At 52.4% G+C, this 20,522-nt stretch overlaps 1 protein-coding gene across 6 annotated transcripts in view; it reads right to left on the bottom strand.

The window, feature by feature from the left end:
• Positions 1–20,522, bottom strand: part of LOC138672452 (uncharacterized) — a 91,035-nt gene that overhangs the window by 46,721 nt on the left and 23,792 nt on the right. For 4 of the 6 annotated variants that reach the window (XM_069760425.1, XM_069760426.1, XM_069760428.1 and 1 more), the window contains exons 3-5: positions 15,195–15,437; positions 8,323–8,409; positions 7,575–7,640 (exon numbers count right to left, since the gene is read on the bottom strand). In XM_069760425.1, the coding sequence (XP_069616526.1) occupies positions 7,575–7,640; positions 8,323–8,409; positions 15,195–15,437 (396 nt within the window). The remainder of the gene's footprint in view (positions 1–7,574; positions 7,641–8,322; positions 8,410–15,194; positions 15,438–20,522) is intronic. The other 2 variants (XM_069760427.1, XM_069760431.1) reach the window with 1 other exon arrangement.

Here is a 20,522-nt window from a genome sequence, read left to right as displayed (position 1 = left end):
CGCTGCCAGGACTTCCTATATACTGTACAGACAGCGGTGTCGGGACTTCCTATATACTGTACAGACAGCACTGCCAGGACTTCCTATATACTGTACAGACAGCGCTGCCAGGACTTCCTATATACTGTACAGACAGCACCGCCAGGACTTCCTATATACTGTACAGACACTGCCAGGACTTCCTATATACTGTACAGACAGCGCTGCCAGGACTTCCTATATACTGTACATACAGCGCCGCCAGGACTTCCTATATACTGTACAGACAGCGCCGCCAGGACTTCCTATATACTGTACAGACAGCACCGCCAGGACTTCCTATATACTGTACATACAGCGCTGCCAGGACTTCCTATATACTGTACAGACAGCACTGCCAGGACTTCCTATATACTGTACATACAGCGCTGCCAGGACTTCCTATATACTGTACAGACAGCGGTGCCAGGACTTCCTATATACTGTACATACAGCGGTGCCAGGACTTCCTATATACTGTACAGACAGCGCTGCCAGGACTTCCTATATACTGTACAGACAGCGCTGCCAGGACTTCCTATATACTGTACAGACACTGCCAGGACTTCCTATATACTGTACAGACAGCACCGCCAGGACTTCCTATATACTGTACAGACAGCGGTGTCGGGACTTCCTATATACTGTACAGACAGCACTGCCAGGACTTCCTATATACTGTACAGACAGCGCTGCCAGGACTTCCTATATACTGTACAGACACTGCCAGGACTTCCTATATACTGTACAGACAGCGCTGCCAGGACTTCCTATATACTGTACAGACACTGCCAGGACTTCCTATATACTGTACAGACAGCGCTGCCGGGACTTCCTATATACTGTACAGACAGCGCTGCCAGGACTTCCTATATACTGTACAGACAGCACTGCCAGGACTTCCTATATACTGTACAGACACTGCCAGGACTTCCTATATACTGTACAGACAGCACTGCCGGGACTTCCTATATACTGTACAGACACTGTCAGGACTTCCTATATACTGTACAGACAGGGGTGCCGGGACTTCCTATATACTGTACAGACAGCACCGCCAGGACTTCCTATATACTGTACAGACAGCGGTGCCAGGACTTCCTATATACTGTACAGACAGCGCTGCCGGGACTTCCTATATACTGTACAGACAGCGCTGCCGGGACTTCCTATATACTGTACAGACACTGCCAGGACTTCCTATATACTGTACAGACAGCGCTGCCGGGACTTCCTATATACTGTACAGACAGCGCTGCCAGGACTTCCTATATACTGTACAGACAGCGGTGCCAGGACTTCCTATATACTGTACAGACAGCGCTGCCAGGACTTCCTATATACTGTACAGACAGCGCTGCCAGGACTTCCTATATACTGTACAGACAGCACTGCCAGGACTTCCTATATACTGTACAGACAGCGCTGCCAGGACTTCCTATATACTGTACAGACAGCGCTGCCGGGACTTCCTATATACTGTACAGACAGCGCTGCCGGGACTTCCTATATACTGTACAGACAGCACTGCCGGGACTTCCTATATACTGTACAGACAGCACCGCCAGGACTTCCTATATACTGTACAGACAGCACCGCCAGGACTTCCTATATACTGTACAGACAGAACCGCCAGGACTTCCTATATACTGTACAGACACTGCCAGGACTTCCTATATACTGTACAGACACTGCCAGGACTTCCTATATACTGTACAGACACTGCCAGGACTTCCTATATACTGTACAGACACTGCCAGGACTTCCTATATACTGTACAGACAGCGCTGCCAGGACTTCCTATATACTGTACAGACAGCGCTGCCAGGACTTCCTATATACTGTACAGACAGCGGTGCCAGGACTTCCTATATACTGTACAGACAGCGCTGCCAGGACTTCCTATATACTGTACATACAGCGGTGCCAGGACTTCCTATATACTGTACAGACAGGGGTGCCGGGACTTCCTATATACTGTACAGACAGCACCGCCAGGACTTCCTATATACTGTACAGACAGCGCTGCCGGGACTTCCTATATACTGTACAGACAGCGGTGCCGGGACTTCCTATATACTGTACATACAGCGCTGCCAGGACTTCCTATATACTGTACAGACAGCGGTGCCAGGACTTCCTATATACTGTACAGACAGCGCTGCCAGGACTTCCTATATACTGTACAGACAGCGCTGCCAGGACTTCCTATATACTGTACAGACAGCGGTGCCAGGACTTCCTATATACTGTACAGACAGCGCTGCCAGGACTTCCTATATACTGTACAGACAGCGGTGCCGGGACTTCCTATATACTGTACAGACAGCGGTGCCAGGACTTCCTATATACTGTACAGACAGCGCCGCCAGGACTTCCTATATACTGTACAGACAGCGCTGCCGGGACTTCCTATATACTGTACAGACAGCGCTGCCGGGACTTCCTATATACTGTACAGACAGCGCTGCCGGGACTTCCTATATACTGTACAGACAGCGCCGCCAGGACTTCCTATATACTGTACAGACAGCACTGCCGGGACTTCCTATATACTGTACAGACAGCGCTGCCGGGACTTCCTATATACTGTACAGACAGCGCTGCCAGGACTTCCTATATACTGTACAGACAGCGGTGCCGGGACTTCCTATATACTGTACAGACAGCGCTGCCAGGACTTCCTATATACTGTACAGACAGCACTGCCAGGACTTCCTATATACTGTACAGACAGCGCTGCCGGGACTTCCTATATACTGTACAGACAGCGCCGCCGGGACTTCCTATATACTGTACAGACAGCGGTGTCGGGACTTCCTATATACTGTACAGACAGCGGTGCCAGGACTTCCTATATACTGTACAGACAGCGCTGCCAGGACTTCCTATATACTGTACAGACAGCGCTGCCAGGACTTCCTATATACTGTACAGACACTGCCAGGACTTCCTATATACTGTACAGACACTGCCAGGACTTCCTATATACTGTACAGACACTGCCAGGACTTCCTATATACTGTACAGACAGCACTGCCGGGACTTCCTATATACTGTACAGACACTGTCAGGACTTCCTATATACTGTACAGACAGGGGTGCCAGGACTTCCTATATACTGTACAGACAGCGCTGCCAGGACTTCCTATATACTGTACAGACACTGCCAGGACTTCCTATATACTGTACAGACACTGCCAGGACTTCCTATATACTGTACAGACAGCACTGCCGGGACTTCCTATATACTGTACAGACACTGTCAGGACTTCCTATATACTGTACAGACAGGGGTGCCGGGACTTCCTATATACTGTACAGACAGCACCGCCAGGACTTCCTATATACTGTACAGACAGCGGTGCCAGGACTTCCTATATACTGTACAGACAGCGCTGCCGGGACTTCCTATATACTGTACAGACAGCGCTGCCGGGACTTCCTATATACTGTACAGACAGCGCTGCCAGGACTTCCTATATACTGTACAGACAGCACTGCCAGGACTTCCTATATACTGTACAGACAGCGCCGCCAGGACTTCCTATATACTGTACAGACAGCACCGCCAGGACTTCCTATATACTGTACAGACAGCGCTGCCAGGACTTCCTATATACTGTACAGACAGCGCTGCCAGGACTTCCTATATACTGTACAGACAGCGGTGCCGGGACTTCCTATATACTGTACAGACAGCGCTGCCAGGACTTCCTATATACTGTACAGACAGCGCTGCCAGGACTTCCTATATACTGTACAGACAGCGGTGCCGGGACTTCCTATATACTGTACAGACAGCGCTGCCAGGACTTCCTATATACTGTACAGACAGCGCTGCCAGGACTTCCTATATACTGTACAGACAGCGCTGCCGGGACTTCCTATATACTGTACAGACAGCACTGCCAGGACTTCCTATATACTGTACAGACAGCGGTGCCAGGACTTCCTATATACTGTACAGACAGCACTGCCAGGACTTCCTATATACTGTACAGACAGCGCCGCCGGGACTTCCTATATACTGTACAGACAGCACTGCCGGGACTTCCTATATACTGTACAGACAGCGGTGCCGGGACTTCCTATATACTGTACAGACAGCGGTGCCAGGACTTCCTATATACTGTACAGACAGCGCTGCCAGGACTTCCTATATACTGTACAGACAGCGCTGCCAGGACTTCCTATATACTGTACAGACACTGCCAGGACTTCCTATATACTGTACAGACAGCGCTGCCAGGACTTCCTATATACTGTACAGACACTGCCAGGACTTCCTATATACTGTACAGACAGCACTGCCAGGACTTCCTATATACTGTACAGACAGCGCTGCCAGGACTTCCTATATACTGTACAGACAGCGCTGCCAGGACTTCCTATATACTGTACAGACACTGCCAGGACTTCCTATATACTGTACAGACAGCGCTGCCGGGACTTCCTATATACTGTACAGACAGCGCTGCCAGGACTTCCTATATACTGTACAGACAGCGGTGCCAGGACTTCCTATATACTGTACAGACAGCGCTGCCAGGACTTCCTATATACTGTACAGACAGCACTGCCAGGACTTCCTATATACTGTACAGACAGCACTGCCAGGACTTCCTATATACTGTACAGACAGCACTGCCAGGACTTCCTATATACTGTACAGACAGCGCTGCCAGGACTTCCTATATACTGTACAGACAGCGCTGCCGGGACTTCCTATATACTGTACAGACAGCGCTGCCGGGACTTCCTATATACTGTACAGACAGCACTGCCGGGACTTCCTATATACTGTACAGACAGCACCGCCAGGACTTCCTATATACTGTACAGACAGCACCGCCAGGACTTCCTATATACTGTACAGACAGAACCGCCAGGACTTCCTATATACTGTACAGACACTGCCAGGACTTCCTATATACTGTACAGACACTGCCAGGACTTCCTATATACTGTACAGACACTGCCAGGACTTCCTATATACTGTACAGACACTGCCAGGACTTCCTATATACTGTACAGACAGCGCTGCCAGGACTTCCTATATACTGTACAGACAGCGCTGCCAGGACTTCCTATATACTGTACAGACAGCGGTGCCAGGACTTCCTATATACTGTACAGACAGCGCTGCCAGGACTTCCTATATACTGTACATACAGCGGTGCCAGGACTTCCTATATACTGTACAGACAGGGGTGCCGGGACTTCCTATATACTGTACAGACAGCACCGCCAGGACTTCCTATATACTGTACAGACAGCGCTGCCGGGACTTCCTATATACTGTACAGACAGCGGTGCCGGGACTTCCTATATACTGTACATACAGCGCTGCCAGGACTTCCTATATACTGTACAGACAGCGGTGCCAGGACTTCCTATATACTGTACAGACAGCGCTGCCAGGACTTCCTATATACTGTACAGACAGCGCTGCCAGGACTTCCTATATACTGTACAGACAGCGGTGCCAGGACTTCCTATATACTGTACAGACAGCGCTGCCAGGACTTCCTATATACTGTACAGACAGCGGTGCCGGGACTTCCTATATACTGTACAGACAGCGGTGCCAGGACTTCCTATATACTGTACAGACAGCGCCGCCAGGACTTCCTATATACTGTACAGACAGCGCTGCCGGGACTTCCTATATACTGTACAGACAGCGCTGCCGGGACTTCCTATATACTGTACAGACAGCGCTGCCGGGACTTCCTATATACTGTACAGACAGCGCCGCCAGGACTTCCTATATACTGTACAGACAGCACTGCCGGGACTTCCTATATACTGTACAGACAGCGCTGCCGGGACTTCCTATATACTGTACAGACAGCGCTGCCGGGACTTCCTATATACTGTACAGACAGCGCCGCCGGGACTTCCTATATACTGTACAGACAGCGCCGCCGGGACTTCCTATATACTGTACAGACAGCACTGCCAGGACTTCCTATATACTGTACAGACAGCGCCGCCGGGACTTCCTATATACTGTACAGACAGCACTGCCAGGACTTCCTATATACTGTACAGACAGCGCTGCCAGGACTTCCTATATACTGTACAGACACTGCCAGGACTTCCTATATACTGTACAGACAGCGCTGCCAGGACTTCCTATATACTGTACAGACAGCACCGCCAGGACTTCCTATATACTGTACAGACAGCGCTGCCGGGACTTCCTATATACTGTACAGACACTGCCAGGACTTCCTATATACTGTACAGACAGCACCGCCAGGACTTCCTATATACTGTACAGACACTGCCAGGACTTCCTATATACTGTACAGACAGCGCTGCCGGGACTTCCTATATACTGTACAGACAGCGCTGCCAGGACTTCCTATATACTGTACAGACAGCGCTGCCGGGACTTCCTATATACTGTACAGACACTGCCAGGACTTCCTATATACTGTACAGACAGCACCGCCAGGACTTCCTATATACTGTACAGACACTGCCAGGACTTCCTATATACTGTACAGACAGCGCTGCCAGGACTTCCTATATACTGTACAGACACTGCCAGGACTTCCTATATACTGTACAGACAGCGCTGCCAGGACTTCCTATATACTGTACAGACAGCACCGCCAGGACTTCCTATATACTGTACAGACAGCGCTGCCGGGACTTCCTATATACTGTACAGACACTGCCAGGACTTCCTATATACTGTACAGACAGCACCGCCAGGACTTCCTATATACTGTACAGACACTGCCAGGACTTCCTATATACTGTACAGACAGCACTGCCCAGCACGGTGTATACAGCAGGGACGGTAATAAGTCCTCTCTGCCTTCTTCCTGACAGCTGGCCCCCGCAGCCCCACCATCACATGCATCAGATTAACCTGACTGATAAACACCAGTGGGCTGAGAAGTGCGGCCCACCCGGACGTGTAAAGTCTGTGCTGCCGGACTGGAGAGAGGGATGTGCGGCCGGTTTCACACTAGCGTTTCGCTGAGCTGCGGAGGGTTGCAGACTTCCTCCATGAAGCCCCGCCCACGGCCGCACCTCCGCTGCTCAGCTCCGCCTACGTCCGCATGTGGCCTGCGTACCTATCTTTAGCATTAGGTACGCAGGACGTGCAGATGTGTGCGGATGCCTCCGCATGTGTTGTTTTGACACTGCAGAGAAAAAAACAAATTCCAACAAGTTGCATTTGCCACGGGTCACCACATCGTCAAAACGACGCATGGGAAGGCATCCGCATACATCCGCACGACTTGCGTACCTAATGTTAAAGGGGCGCCGGCGGCTGACCAGACACCCCTCCGGCGGCTGACCAGACACCCCTCCGGCGGCTGACCAGACACCCCTCCGGCGGCTGACCAGACACCCCTCCGGCGGCTGACCAGACACCCCTCCGGCGGCTGACCAGACACCCCTCCGGCGGCTGACCAGACACCCCTCCGGCGGCTGACCAGACACCCCTCCGGCGGCTGACGAGACCCCAACGTTGCGTGAACAGGGGGCCTGTGCCAGCCCTCTCCATCACTCCCACAGACGGCTCTCACCTGTAGTCGGCACTTGCTGTCTCTCCGGACGGCAGGATCTCAGAAGGCGGCCATCTAGAAATCCAACTAAAGAGAAAACCAATTCAGGAAATCTCGTCGTGATCTCAGACCGCGAGAAATCACAGAAACCAGAGACTGCGGCAAGAACGGCCGACACCGGACTGCAGCTAACGGAGACGGAGGCTTTATTATAGGGGCGCTATCAGACTGATACTGGGGTGCTCTTATGGGGAACTACAGAGCTCTACCAAAGGGGTATAACTAGTCTATTACGGGGGTATTGGGGGCGCTCCATTATAGAGGCATTACCACTGTTATGGGGGCACTGTGGGAATATATAATTCATGGGCACTATCAGAATATCATAGAGTCCTGTGGCCACTTCATTATAGGGGCACTGCCGACATTAGGGGGGTACAACGGTCACTTTGTTAAAGGCACACCATGAGACTATTATGGGGGCACTTTGGCTTTATTACAGTGGCGCTACCACTATTATGGGGGCACTATGGCTGTGTATTACAGGGGCACTACCACTATTATGGGGGCACTATGGCTGTGTATTACAGGGGCACTACCACTATTATGGGGGCACTATGGCTGTGTATTACAGGGGCACTACCACTATTATGGGGGCACTATGGCTGTGTATTACAGGGGCACTACCACTATTATGGGGGCACTATGGCTCTGGTCCAGGGGTATATACAGTACAGGGCAGATATGGCAGGGGAGCACTCACACTTACATTTCAGTACCAGCCCGATGATGACGAGGACGATCAGTATCAGCAGGACGGCAGCGATGATGGGGTAGTGTGGTCTCTTGTCAAGGTCTGTGGGATAGATCAGATTAATGATTAGTGATGAGCCCCCCTTTTTGGGGTCATTACCTTTATTCGGGGGTGTAATGATACCCCGTGGGTCACGCTGCTCCTTCGCCCTGGGATTTCACACTCACATATAACAGTGATGCCGGCGATGGGCGCGGAGAGTTTTTTTTAAGCATCACAGTAAAATCTCTCTTGTAGCCGACATTAAGGGGCGTAAGAACCACGGGTCATATGCTGCCACCTGGAGGCCGACACTGAGAATACACCTTAGAGAGCCGTCTCCATCAGCAACCCCGACACACAGGTATTCAGTCAGTACAAGAGCAACAAGAGCCCTCTAAAATGGCTATGTGACAAAGATTTTACACTAAATGTCAAAAACATTTCTTTCTTGGTCGCTTCATTGGGGAACACAGGAAGCATGGCACGCCTTCAGCTGTCCGAACCATCCTGCAGGTTACTGCCCGAACAGCTGTCACTTGTAGTCCTCTTCTGCTAAGAATTGCATCCCTAGACATAAAGGAAAGAGCGTCACAAAAAGGTGGACAGAAGACTAAGTAGTGGCCCTCTGGAAGAGAAGAACAGAAGCCTGGAGGCCCAAGACCCATGAGGCTTCTACCCTGCAGGGAGAAAGCACTGTCCTGGCAGGGGCGACCCAACGCAGCCAGAAAGAAGAGAACAATGGCAGCCCAAGAAGAGGTGGGACCTCAGCCAGAACTTAAGACGATCCTCAATGCAACCAAACGTCCAAGTGGGGCTGTGAGAGACCGGCAGAGCTGCAGCACCCCGACTATGTCACGTTGTGTAAGACCCTCTCCGAGAGAGGAGACCAAGCACCTAAAGGAAGAAGCACAATCTCCTCATTAAGGTGAAAAGCAGAGGACCACGCTAAGGATGGAGCTCGACACAAGGCAAGACCGGAGACGGCCCCTTCAGAGACTCGCCCGATAGAAGAGATCACTAGAGCGGTAAGAATCACCCGGCCAGAAAATCGGGAAGGAGAGATCTCTCTGATCAGGACCAATGGAGAAGACCAGAAGGATGACGAAGACTAGAAGAAGATTCTTGTTCCTTCATCTTAGTCAGACAATCCTAATCCATTAGACCCAGAACCTTCCGAACTGCGGACCCAGCAATGCTGCCAGTAACTAAAACAACCAAGAAATTGGGCAGAAGAGGAAACCAGTGGGAAAGGTCTATCTGGATGCTATGAATGGTGCCCTGGATATGTGTGACGAACACCGGGAGATCTGGACTCAATCTGAAGAATGCGGAGCTCAGAAGGCACCAACATCTTCAGTCTAAGCTGGAGGAGACTCCTGCCAGATATGCGAAGACCAAGAATACCCTGGAATCTAGTCCTGACCTCCACCTTCAACTCGGTCCTGACCTGTCACCTATCAGAAGAAGCTGTAATGGAGGAGACCATCAGAGACGTAAAACCCCATCAACCACACAGCAGAAGCGTGAACAACCTGCCGTCACACTCGAACGGGACATACCGGGCCAGCGCTCCTCTAGGGGAAAAGATGGAAACATGGCCAGCATTATCTAACCCAGCCAGGCATCAAGGAGGGTAGGCCAAAAAGAGCAGGATAAGGAAGACACCACCCTAAGAGATGACAGAGTACAGAAAGAGAAAAGAGCAAGTTCCTAACCTGTCTAATCAAGGATAAAACAAGTCTGCCCCCCTCAGGCCAGAGTCTGCCCCCCCAGGCCAGAGTCTGCCCCCCACAGGCCAGAGTCTGCCCCCCCCTCCTCATGCCAGAGTCTGCCCCCCCCCTCCTCCTCCTCAGGCCAGAGTCTGCCCCCCCCCCCTCCTCCTCAGGCCAGAGTCTGCCCCCCTCCTCAGGCCAGAGTCTGCCCCCCCCTCCTCCTCCTCAGGCCAGAGTCTGCCCCCCCCCTCCTCATGCCAGAGTCTGCTCCCCCCTCCTCCTCCTCAGGCCAGAGTCTGCCCCCCCCCCCTCCTCAGGCCTGAGTCTGCCCCCCCCCCCTCCTCCTCAGGCCAGAGTCTGCCCCCCCCTCCTCATGCCAGAGTCTGCCCCCCCCCTCCTCCTCCTCAGGCCAGAGTCTGCCCCCCCCCCTCCTCCTCAGGCCAGAGTCTGCCCCCCTCCTCAGGCCAGAGTCTGCCCCCCCCTCCTCCTCCTCAGGCCAGAGTCTGCCCCCCCCTCCTCATGCCAGAGTCTGCTCCCCCCTCCTCCTCCTCAGGCCAGAGTCTGCCCCCCCCCCTCCTCAGGCCTGAGTCTGCCCCCCCCCCTCCTCCTCAGGCCAGAGTCTGCCCCCCCCTCCTCATGCCAGAGTCTGCCCCCCCCCTCCTCCTCCTCAGGCCAGAGTCTGCCCCCCCCCCCCCCTCCTCCTCAGGCCAGAGTCTGCCCCCCCCTCCTCCTCAGGCCAGAGTCTGCCCCCCCTCCTCCTCCTCAGGCCAGAGTCTGCCCCCCCCCCTCCTCAGGCCTGAGTCTGCCCCCCCCCCCCCCTCCTCCTCAGGCCAGAGTCTGCCCCCCCCCCCCCTCCTCAGGCCAGAGTCTGCCCCCCCCCCTCCTCAGGCCAGAGTCTGCCCCCCCCTCCTCAGGCCAGAGTCTGCCCCCCCCTCCTCAGGCCAGAGTCTGCCCCCCCCCCCTCCTCCTCAGGCCAGAGTCTGCCCCCCCTCCTCAGCCCAGAGTCTGCCCCCCCCCCCCTCCCCTCAGGCCAGAGTCTAACACCCCCATGCCAGAGTCTGCCCCCCCCAGACCAGAGTCTGCCCCCTTCCACAGACCAGTCTGGCCCCCCCAGACCAGAGTCTGCCCCCGTCTCCCCCCCCCCCCCCAGAGTTTGCCCCCCTCAGGCCAGAGTCTGACTCCCCCAGCTGGCTTTTCTTTCTAAGGAGTATTCCCAGTGTCAGCCTCCAGGTGGCAGCATATAACCCATGGTTCCTGCGTCCACCAATGAAACGACAGAGAAATCTTCATTTTTTTCAAACGTTTCGATTTCAACATTAATATTTAATTGTGGGTGGAGCTTAACAGGAGGGTGTGGCCATCAACAGCCCAACAGATTAACTATGATCCACCCCATAAAGTGGCGGCAATTATAATCTAGTGCACGGGAGCGAGCTGATAAAGTGCTCCCCTCCTGGTAATTGGGGTCTTAGATTTTAAGACTCTTCAAGACCAGCACAAAAACACCTACCATAATTTCCAGCTAGTCAGCATGTTTTAGAGCCTCGTAGTGCTGGGATCAGTAGTGCTTACAGCTCTATTGCAAAAGGGTTGAAGATCTCTCGGTGCTGCACCGTAGGGCCGGGTTATATCAAAAGATCATCGTCCCGTTCTCAGAAGCACATCCTCCAGTGTGAGCACGTGCTGCCGAGAACAATGGCTGTCTACCTGGTGATCGTGCTGTGCGCTTGCTAAGGGCAGTCTGTGATCCTGAGCCCCCGCAGTCACCCCCGCACCTTGCTGTGATCCTGATCCCCCGCAGTCACCCCCGCACCTTGCTGTGATCCTGATCCCCCGCAGTCACCCCCGCACCTTGCTGTGATCCTGATCCCCCGCAGTCACCCCCGCACCTTGCTGTGATCCTGATCCCCTGCACCTTGCTGTGATCCTGAGCCCCCGCAGTCACCTCCGCACCCTGCTGTGATCCTGATCCCCCGCAGTCACCCCCGCACCTTGCTGTGATCCTGATCCCCCGCAGTCACCTCCGCACCCTGCTGTGACCCTGAGCCCCCCACTGTCAACTCCGCACTTTGCTGTGATCCTGATCCCCCGCAGTCATCCCCGCACCTTTCTGTGATCCTGAGCCCCCCGCAGTCACCCCCGCACCCTGCTGTGATCCTGATCCCCCACAGTCACCCCCGCACCTTTCTGTGATCCTGAGCCCCCGCAGTCACCCCCGCACCTTGCTGTGATCCTGATCCCCCGCAGTCACCCCCGCACCTTGCTGTGATCCTGATCCCCCGCAGTCACCCCCGCACCTTGCTGTGATCCTGATCCCCTGCACCTTGCTGTGATCCTGAGCCCCCGCAGTCACCTCCGCACCCTGCTGTGATCCTGATCCCCCGCAGTCACCCCCGCACCTTGCTGTGATCCTGATCCCCCGCAGTCACCTCCGCACCCTGCTGTGACCCTGAGCCCCCCACTGTCAACTCCGCACTTTGCTGTGATCCTGATCCCCCGCAGTCATCCCCGCACCTTGCTGTGATCCTGATCCCCCGCAGTCACCCCCGCACCTTTCTGTGATCCTGAGCCCCCCGCAGTCACCCCCGCACCCTGCTGTGATCCTGATCCCCCACAGTCACCCCCGCACCTTTCTGTGATCCTGAGCCCCCCGCAGTCACCCCCGCACCTTGCTGTGATCCTGATCCCCCCCGCAGTCACCTCCGCACCCTGCTGTGATCCTGATCCCCCGCAGTCACCTCCGCACCCTGCTATGATCCTGATCCCCCAGTCACTTCCTCACCTTGCTGTGATCCTCAGCCCCCCACTGTCAACTCCGCACCTTGCTGTGATCCTGATCCCCCGCAGTCATCCCCACACCTTGCTGTGATCCTGATCCCCCGCAGTCACCCCCGCACCTTTCTGTGATCCTGAGCCCCCCGCACCTTGCTGTGATCCTGATCCCCCCGCAGTCACCTCCTCACCTTGCTGTGATCCTGATCCCCCCGCAGTCACCTCCTCACCTTGCTGTGATCCTGATCCCCCCCGCAGTCACCTCCTCACCTTGCTGTGATCCTGATCCCCCCGCAGTCACCTCCTCACCTTGCTGTGATCCTGATCCCCCCCGCAGTCACCTCCTCACCTTGCTGTGATCCTGATCCCCCCGCAGTCACCTCCGCACCCTGCTGTGATCCTGAGCCCCCCGCAGTCACGTCCGCACCCTGCTGTGATCCTGAGCCCCCCGTAGTCACCTCCGCACCCTGCTGTGATCCTGATCCCCCCCGCAGTCACCTCCGCACCCTGCTGTGATCCTGAGCCCCCCCGCAGTCACCTCCGCACCCTGCTGTGATCCTGAGCCCCCCCGCACTCACCTCCTCACCTTGCTGTGATCCTGAGCCCCCTGCAGTCACCTCCGCACCCTGCTGTGATCCTGATCCCCCCCGCAGTCACCTCCTCACCTTGCTGTGATCCTGATCCCCCCGCAGTCACCTCCGCACCCTGCTGTGATCCTGAGCCCCCCGCAGTCACGTCCGCACCCTGCTGTGATCCTGAGCCCCCCGTAGTCACCTCCGCACCCTGCTGTGATCCTGATCCCCCCCGCAGTCACCTCCGCACCCTGCTGTGATCCTGAGCCCCCCCGCAGTCACCTCCGCACCCTGCTGTGATCCTGAGCCCCCCCGCACTCACCTCCTCACCTTGCTGTGATCCTGAGCCCCCTGCAGTCACCTCCGCACCTTGCTGTGATCCTGAGCCCCCCCGCAGTCACCTCCTCACCTTGCTGTGATCCTGAGCTCCCCGCAGTCACCTCCTCACCTTGCTGTGATCCTGAGCTCCCCGCAGTCACCTCCTCACCTTGCTGTGATCCTGAGCTCCCCGCAGTCACCTCCTCACCTTGCTGTGATCCTGAGCCCCCTGCAGTCACCTCCTCACCTTGCTGTGATCCTGAGCCCCCGCAGTCACCCCCGCACCTTGCTGTGATCCTGAGCCCCCCGCAGTCACCTCCGCACCCTGCTGTGATCCTGATCCCCCCCGCAGTCACCTCCTCACCTTGCTGTGATCCTGAGCCCCCGCAGTCACCTCTGCACCCTGCTGTGATCCTGAGCCCCCCGCCGTCACCTCTGCACCTTTCACCTGCACTGCTGACGTCTGCGTATGCCTGGATATTAATTCTGTCCCCGAGGGGTGAATGGAGCTAAAATCCACAATTCTGATAAGAGTCATAGCAGTGCGCTATTGTTGTGGCACATTAGTTTGGTAAATGGCCGCTCCCTAATCACAGTGTAGATGTTACACACACATCCGGTATATACCGTGTATACACCATTCACTGCGGCGACGTCTAGACCACAGACGACTGTCTGGACCGGATAAGACTGCAGCAAACCCTCAGCTGTGAGAAGTGATCTTCATTCTTCTCATCATGTAACAATGGAGGATGAGGCAGTGGCCGAGTACTCATTGTTAGGAGGCCTCTCGCCACCTTTCTAGAAGATCATTTTTAATTCTTATTCTCTCTCCTTTTACAATATCAGATGAGATCAGTGCAAGAATACGAAATAATTCAGCGTTTTTCATATTATCTTTCTGACAACAAAGAAGCACTAGAATACATTGTATAATGTTCCTTTTCTGTAAAATTATTTATACATTTTCCCCCAATGTGTATAACATATGTGTGTGATTTCCCCTGTAACTGGGGATCTAGCAGCTCCGTCCCTACACCCAACGATCACATGTCCACGGGGTCCGTGGAGGAGGCGCTGCCACGACTTCTTATGTCATAGCAGTGATAGGGAAGGCAGCGGTGGTAATAAACCCTGCCTGCCTTCTCTCTGGAGAGTATGGCTGTGTGATAGTCGGCTCCTCGCTCTGCAGCTCGGGATCTCGTACATCTGCTATACAGCAGTCACGTTTTGGTAAGTCACCACAGAAAGCAGACCACCTGGACCTTCATAGTCTATGGCCGGAGCAGAAGTAGTTAAATATTGGAGTACCCGGCACAGGCCATTGCTCTACGTTCCTATAGTGTCAGCGGCTCCTCGCAGAGGACCCATATGTGCGTATCCAGCTCGTTCCGCCCTTAGCTGACAGGTACCTGTGCAGCACTGGCTTACTATACGTACAGCCCGCCTGTAGACCGCCGTACACACTCACCTGGTCCTCGGCGGGGCACAGTGACAGTGGCTTCACTACTGGAGACCTCATTACTGGCGACACACCACAAAGTCTGCGGCTCTTTCCCCATGGATACGGTGAGGTTCTGCTGGTCGGACACTCGGTGAGTGACGTTTTGCCATTTATACTGCGAGGGTCGAGCGCCATCCGAGGAGCAGGAGCAGTTCAGCGTGACGTTGTTCCCCACATTCGTGTTCTGTACAGAGACTTTACACACCGGATCTGTAGAAGACAAGAAAGAAATGGATCAGCTCCTGCTAACCCCATGTACCACGACCGGCAGATGTGCCGCAATAATGTCCACACCTCAGCAGCACACCGAACATGGAGGTCTATGGGAATAGCGGCATTACTGATGTATTGTCACGGGTGTGTCAGACAACAGACAGTAGCTGCATCTAGTTGCAGAAGGTCTATTCGTCTGGCCTTGCAGACACCTCCTTAACCCTTCTGACTGACTCAGTGGCAATTTTTCTCCTGCTCTAATTGACACACCCGGACCTGGGTGTTTATAGACTCCCAACCTGCTGCTGGGAGTTGCCGGTGATATTTCCATTTCACCCTGTTGTGTCTTGAAGTTATAGCAGTTGGCTACTTCTCTTTGGTGTTGCTGGTGGATGTCTGTGTTACATCTCTTAGTCTACTCAAGTTAAGTTTCCCCCTTGTTCGTCTATCACAGTTGTCTTTAGTGGTAGTGGGGAGCGTGTAGTTAACACCCCATCAATCCCTAGATAGGGATTATAGCCAGTGTCAGGCAGGAATTCGGTTCCTGCTCGGCAATAGGTGCAGAACCTACAGATCTGGCAAAAATTAAGAGACCACCACATCAAATCCCTGTCATAGCCGCCCAATCTCCAGACCTGAACCCCATTGAAAACCTCTGGAATGTAATCAAGAGGAAGATGGATAGTCACAAGCCATCAAACGAAGAACTATATACAAGAAAACAGCCGCACTCAAGTCTTAATTTCTATGTAGAAAGTTTTTTTTGTTTTTATTCAAGTGCACAGGCACCACCCAAAAAAAAAAAATGTATATATAGAGAAGGCAAGTGATTGCGGACAACAAGGTTTAACGTCCAGAGTTGCCAAGAGGCACCGTGGTGATAGGGTGGGGATCCGTTTGATTATGCTGATGAAGTGACCCGTGTCGAGGACAAACGATTTGGTCTTTTTGACAAATGGGGTAAGACATTTTTCCAAAAAAATGGACAGGGGGGAAAGGATGGAATTCGTTGATGCCACAATAGGGCGGCCCGGGGGATTGGTCAAGGATTTATGGAAGCACATAAAAAAACAGTATTGTTGGATATGGATTTGTTAAAAAAAAGTGGCTGTTTTCTGGTCTATACAATTGTTGGAAAGATATTTATCAAGAATTCCACTGATTCTAGATTTAATATTGGGGGTGGGGTCATGTGATAGGTGGATGTATCGGCTAGTTGGTTGTTTATTTCTTTAATATAATCGTTACGATTCATGATGACTATGGCCCCACCCTTATCCGCTGGTTTGATGATTATACCCTTGTTGGTACGTAGGGATTCTATAGCCTGTTTCTCTATGGGGGTAATATTGTGTCTGGTAGGGAAGTCTCCCCTTTGTTGTTTTGAGAGTAAATCCTGAGTGTCCCTTTGAATTAGGTCAATAACTGCCTCTGCTGCATGGTAAGTTGAACCGTATCCGAGGGGTCTCCGGTGTAATCTACGTCCTACACTGTTCGCTGATAAGCCCGACTACTGTGAAAGGTACAAACAAATTCTTAATAAGTGCTCATTGGATCTTATCCTTCTCACTATTGAAACCCTCCAGACGGCGATACTTGGGACAGAAACCAAGGTCAAATCAATAGAAGAACAACTCTGCTCAACTATCTCTAACACGGATTGGCAGAACTTGAAAATTAAGACAGATAAAATTATAGAGGACAATCGGAGAACACTCCAAGAAAAGAAGAGGAACAAATTCTACAGGGACTCCGAAGACTACAGGTTGGAACGCGTCAAATGGAACGAGTCCACGAATTTTGGTCAAGGTTGAGGATATCATTCCTCAAGGCGACCCGGCTCCTTCAGCTCCGACAACAGTGGGTCTTCACATCAGGGACGTTTTTTAGGGAACAGACCATCTGGGAAAGGCAATCCGAGACAACGTGGAGGAGACCGACAAGGAGGTCCAAGTATAAATGCAACAGAACGCATGGTGACGAGATCACAGGTAGGAACACAAAATCTGTGATAAACATACCCTCCTATACCCCAAATCCTGTTGAACTAGCAGTCTTACAAAGGGGTCTTTCTTTTTGCCCAACCCCTCCATGGGATAGCTTTAAGCTTGAGCAGGATTTACAATACTTTTACCGCAGCATCAGGTTGAAAACACACTTTGGCTTACAAGATAATCATATTCACCTTCCTGCACTGACAACAGTCGTACCCCTGAATTATCTATCTCCTCTCTAGGTCTCTATAACAAGAGCTCGTTTCGCCCACCCTGCACATACCATGCAGCAGAGGCAGTTATTGACCTAATTCAAAGGGACACTCAGGATTTACTCTCAAAACAACAAAGGGGAGACTTCCCTACCAGACACAATATTACCCCCATAGAGAAACAGGCTATAGAATCCCTACGTACCAACAAGGGTATAATCATCAAACCAGCGGATAAGGGTGGGGCCATAGTCATCATGAATCGTAACGATTACCGTATATACTCGAGTATAAGCCGACCCGAGTATAAGCCGACCCCCCTAATTTTGCCACAAAAAACTGGGAAAACTTATTGACTCGAGTATAAGCCTAGGGTGGAAATGCAGCATTTACCGGTGAATTTCAAAAATAAAAATAGATCATTATTTCCCCATAGCTGTGCCATATAGTGCTCTGCACCGTTCATATTTCCCCATAGGTGTGAACCATATAGTGCTCTGCACCGTTCATTGTGCCCCCTAGCTGTGCCATATACGGTGCTCTGCACCGTTCACTGTGCCCCATAGATGTGCCATATACGGTGCTCTGCACCGTTCACTGTGCCCCATAGCTGTGCCATATACGGTGCTCTGCACCGTTCACTGTGCCCCATAGCTGTGCTGTGCCATATACGGTGCTCTGCACCGTTCACTGTGCCCCATAGCTGTGCTGTGCCATATACGGTGCTCTGCACCGTTCACTGTGCCCCATAGCTGTGCTGTGCCATATACGGTGCTCTGCACCGTTCACTGTGCCCCATACATAGCTGTGCTCCATATACGGTGCTCTGCACCGTTCACTGTGCCCCATAGCTGTGCTGTGCCATATACGGTGCTCTGCACCGTTCACTGTGCCCCATACATAGCTGTGCTGTGCCATATACGGTGCTCTGCACCGTTCACTGTGCCCCATAGCTGTGCTGTGCCATATACGGTGCTCTGCACCGTTCACTGTGCCCCATAGATGCTCCACATAAATTTGTGCCGCCGCTGCCGCAATAAAGAAAAAAAACCACATACTCACCTCCCTTGATTGCAGCTCCCGGCGTCTCGTTCCGGCGCCTCCATCTTCCCGGCGTCTCTGCTCTGACTGATCAGGCAGAGGGCGCCGCGCACACTATATGCGTCATCGCGCCCTCTGCCTGAACAGTCAGAGAGCGCAGACGCCGGGAAGATGGAGGCGCCGGCCGGGAAGATGGAGCGATGCCAGGCGGCTGGAACGAGGACAGGTGAATATAACATACTCACCTAGTCCTGGCGATCCTCGCGCTGTCCCTGCCGTCCCACGGTCTTCGGCGCTGCAGCTTCTTTCTCTATCAGCGGTCACCGGCACCGCTGATTAGAGAAATGAATAAGCGGCTCCGCCCCTATGGGAGGTGGAGCCGCTTATTCATTTCTGTAATGAGCGGTCCCACGTGACCGCTGAAGAGAGGAAGAAACTGCAGCGCCGAAGCCCGTGGGACGGCAGGGACAGCGCGAGGATCGCTGGGACTAGGTAAGTATACCCCAGCGCCCTCAGCCCCTCACCTGCCGACCCCACCGCTACCGTGACTCGAGTATAAGCCGAGGGGGGCACTTTCAGCCCAAAAATTTGGGCTGAAAATCTCGGCTTATACTCGAGTATATACGGTATATTAAAGAAATAAACAACCAACTAGCCGATACATCCACCTATCACATGACCCCACCCCCAATATTAAATCTAGAATCAGTGGAATTCCTGATAAATATCTTTCCAACAATTGTATAGACCAGAAAACAGCCACTTTTTTACCAAATCCATATCCAACAATACCGTTTTTTTTATGTGCTTCCAAAAATCCATAAATCCTTGACCAATCCCCCGGGCCGCCCTGTCGTGGCATCAACGAATTCCATCCTTTCCCCCCTGTCCATTTTTTTGGAAAAAGGTCTTACCCCATTTGTCAAAAAGACCAAATCGTTTGTCCTCGACACGGGTCACTTCATCAGCATAATCAAACGGATCCCCACCCTATGGCCGGGATCACACATGCGAGAAACACGTCCATGTCTCGCATGTGAAATCCAAGCTCTGGCGCCGGCACTGTGGAGCGGAGCGTGCGGCTGCATAGAAACACATGGAGCCGCACGCTCCGCTCTGGAGTGCCGGCGCCAGAGCTTGGATTTCACATGCGAGACATGGACGTGTTTCTCGCATGTGTGATCCCGGCCTTTCACCACGGTGCCTCTTGGCAACTCTGGACGTTAAACCTTGTTGTCCGCAATCACTTGCCTTCTCTATATATAAACATTTTTATTTTTTTTTTGGGTGGTGCCTGTGCACTTTAATAAAAACAAAAAAACTTTCTACATAGAAATTAAGACTTGAGTGCGGCTGTTTTTCTTGTATATTTGACGTTGGATGTCCAGCCAGCACCTCTCTCTTTGAACTCTACTGTGTGCCCATTATATTTTCTTCTTCATCAAATGAAGAACAACGGCTGACATTTTATCACCAGGAGCAGTGTGAAGACTGCAGGAAAGCTGCCAAGACGCAGGAAAGCCGGGATTAACAATCATGGTTATTCCACACAACATTGATTCCTGAACTCTTCCTGGGGTAAAACATTAGTATTGTTGTGTCTAAATGATTATGAACTTGTTTTTCTTTGCATTATTTGAGGTCTGTAGGCAATGCATTTTTTTGTTATTTTGACCATTTCTCATTTTCAGAAAATAAAAACAAAATGTATTGCTTGAAACTTCGGAGACATGTTGTCAGAAGTTTATAGAATAAAAGAACAATTTACATTTTACTCAAAAATATAAAGAGAAAAATCAGACGAACTGAACATTGTGCGGGGGCCTCTTAGTTTT

This window comes from Ranitomeya imitator, chromosome 3 (assembly GCF_032444005.1).
Source record: "Ranitomeya imitator isolate aRanImi1 chromosome 3, aRanImi1.pri, whole genome shotgun sequence".
In the NCBI taxonomy this organism is placed as follows: domain Eukaryota; kingdom Metazoa; phylum Chordata; class Amphibia; order Anura; family Dendrobatidae; genus Ranitomeya; species Ranitomeya imitator.
The sequence above is the reverse complement of the archived record's forward strand: the minus strand, read 5'-3'. Positions and strand labels throughout refer to the sequence as shown.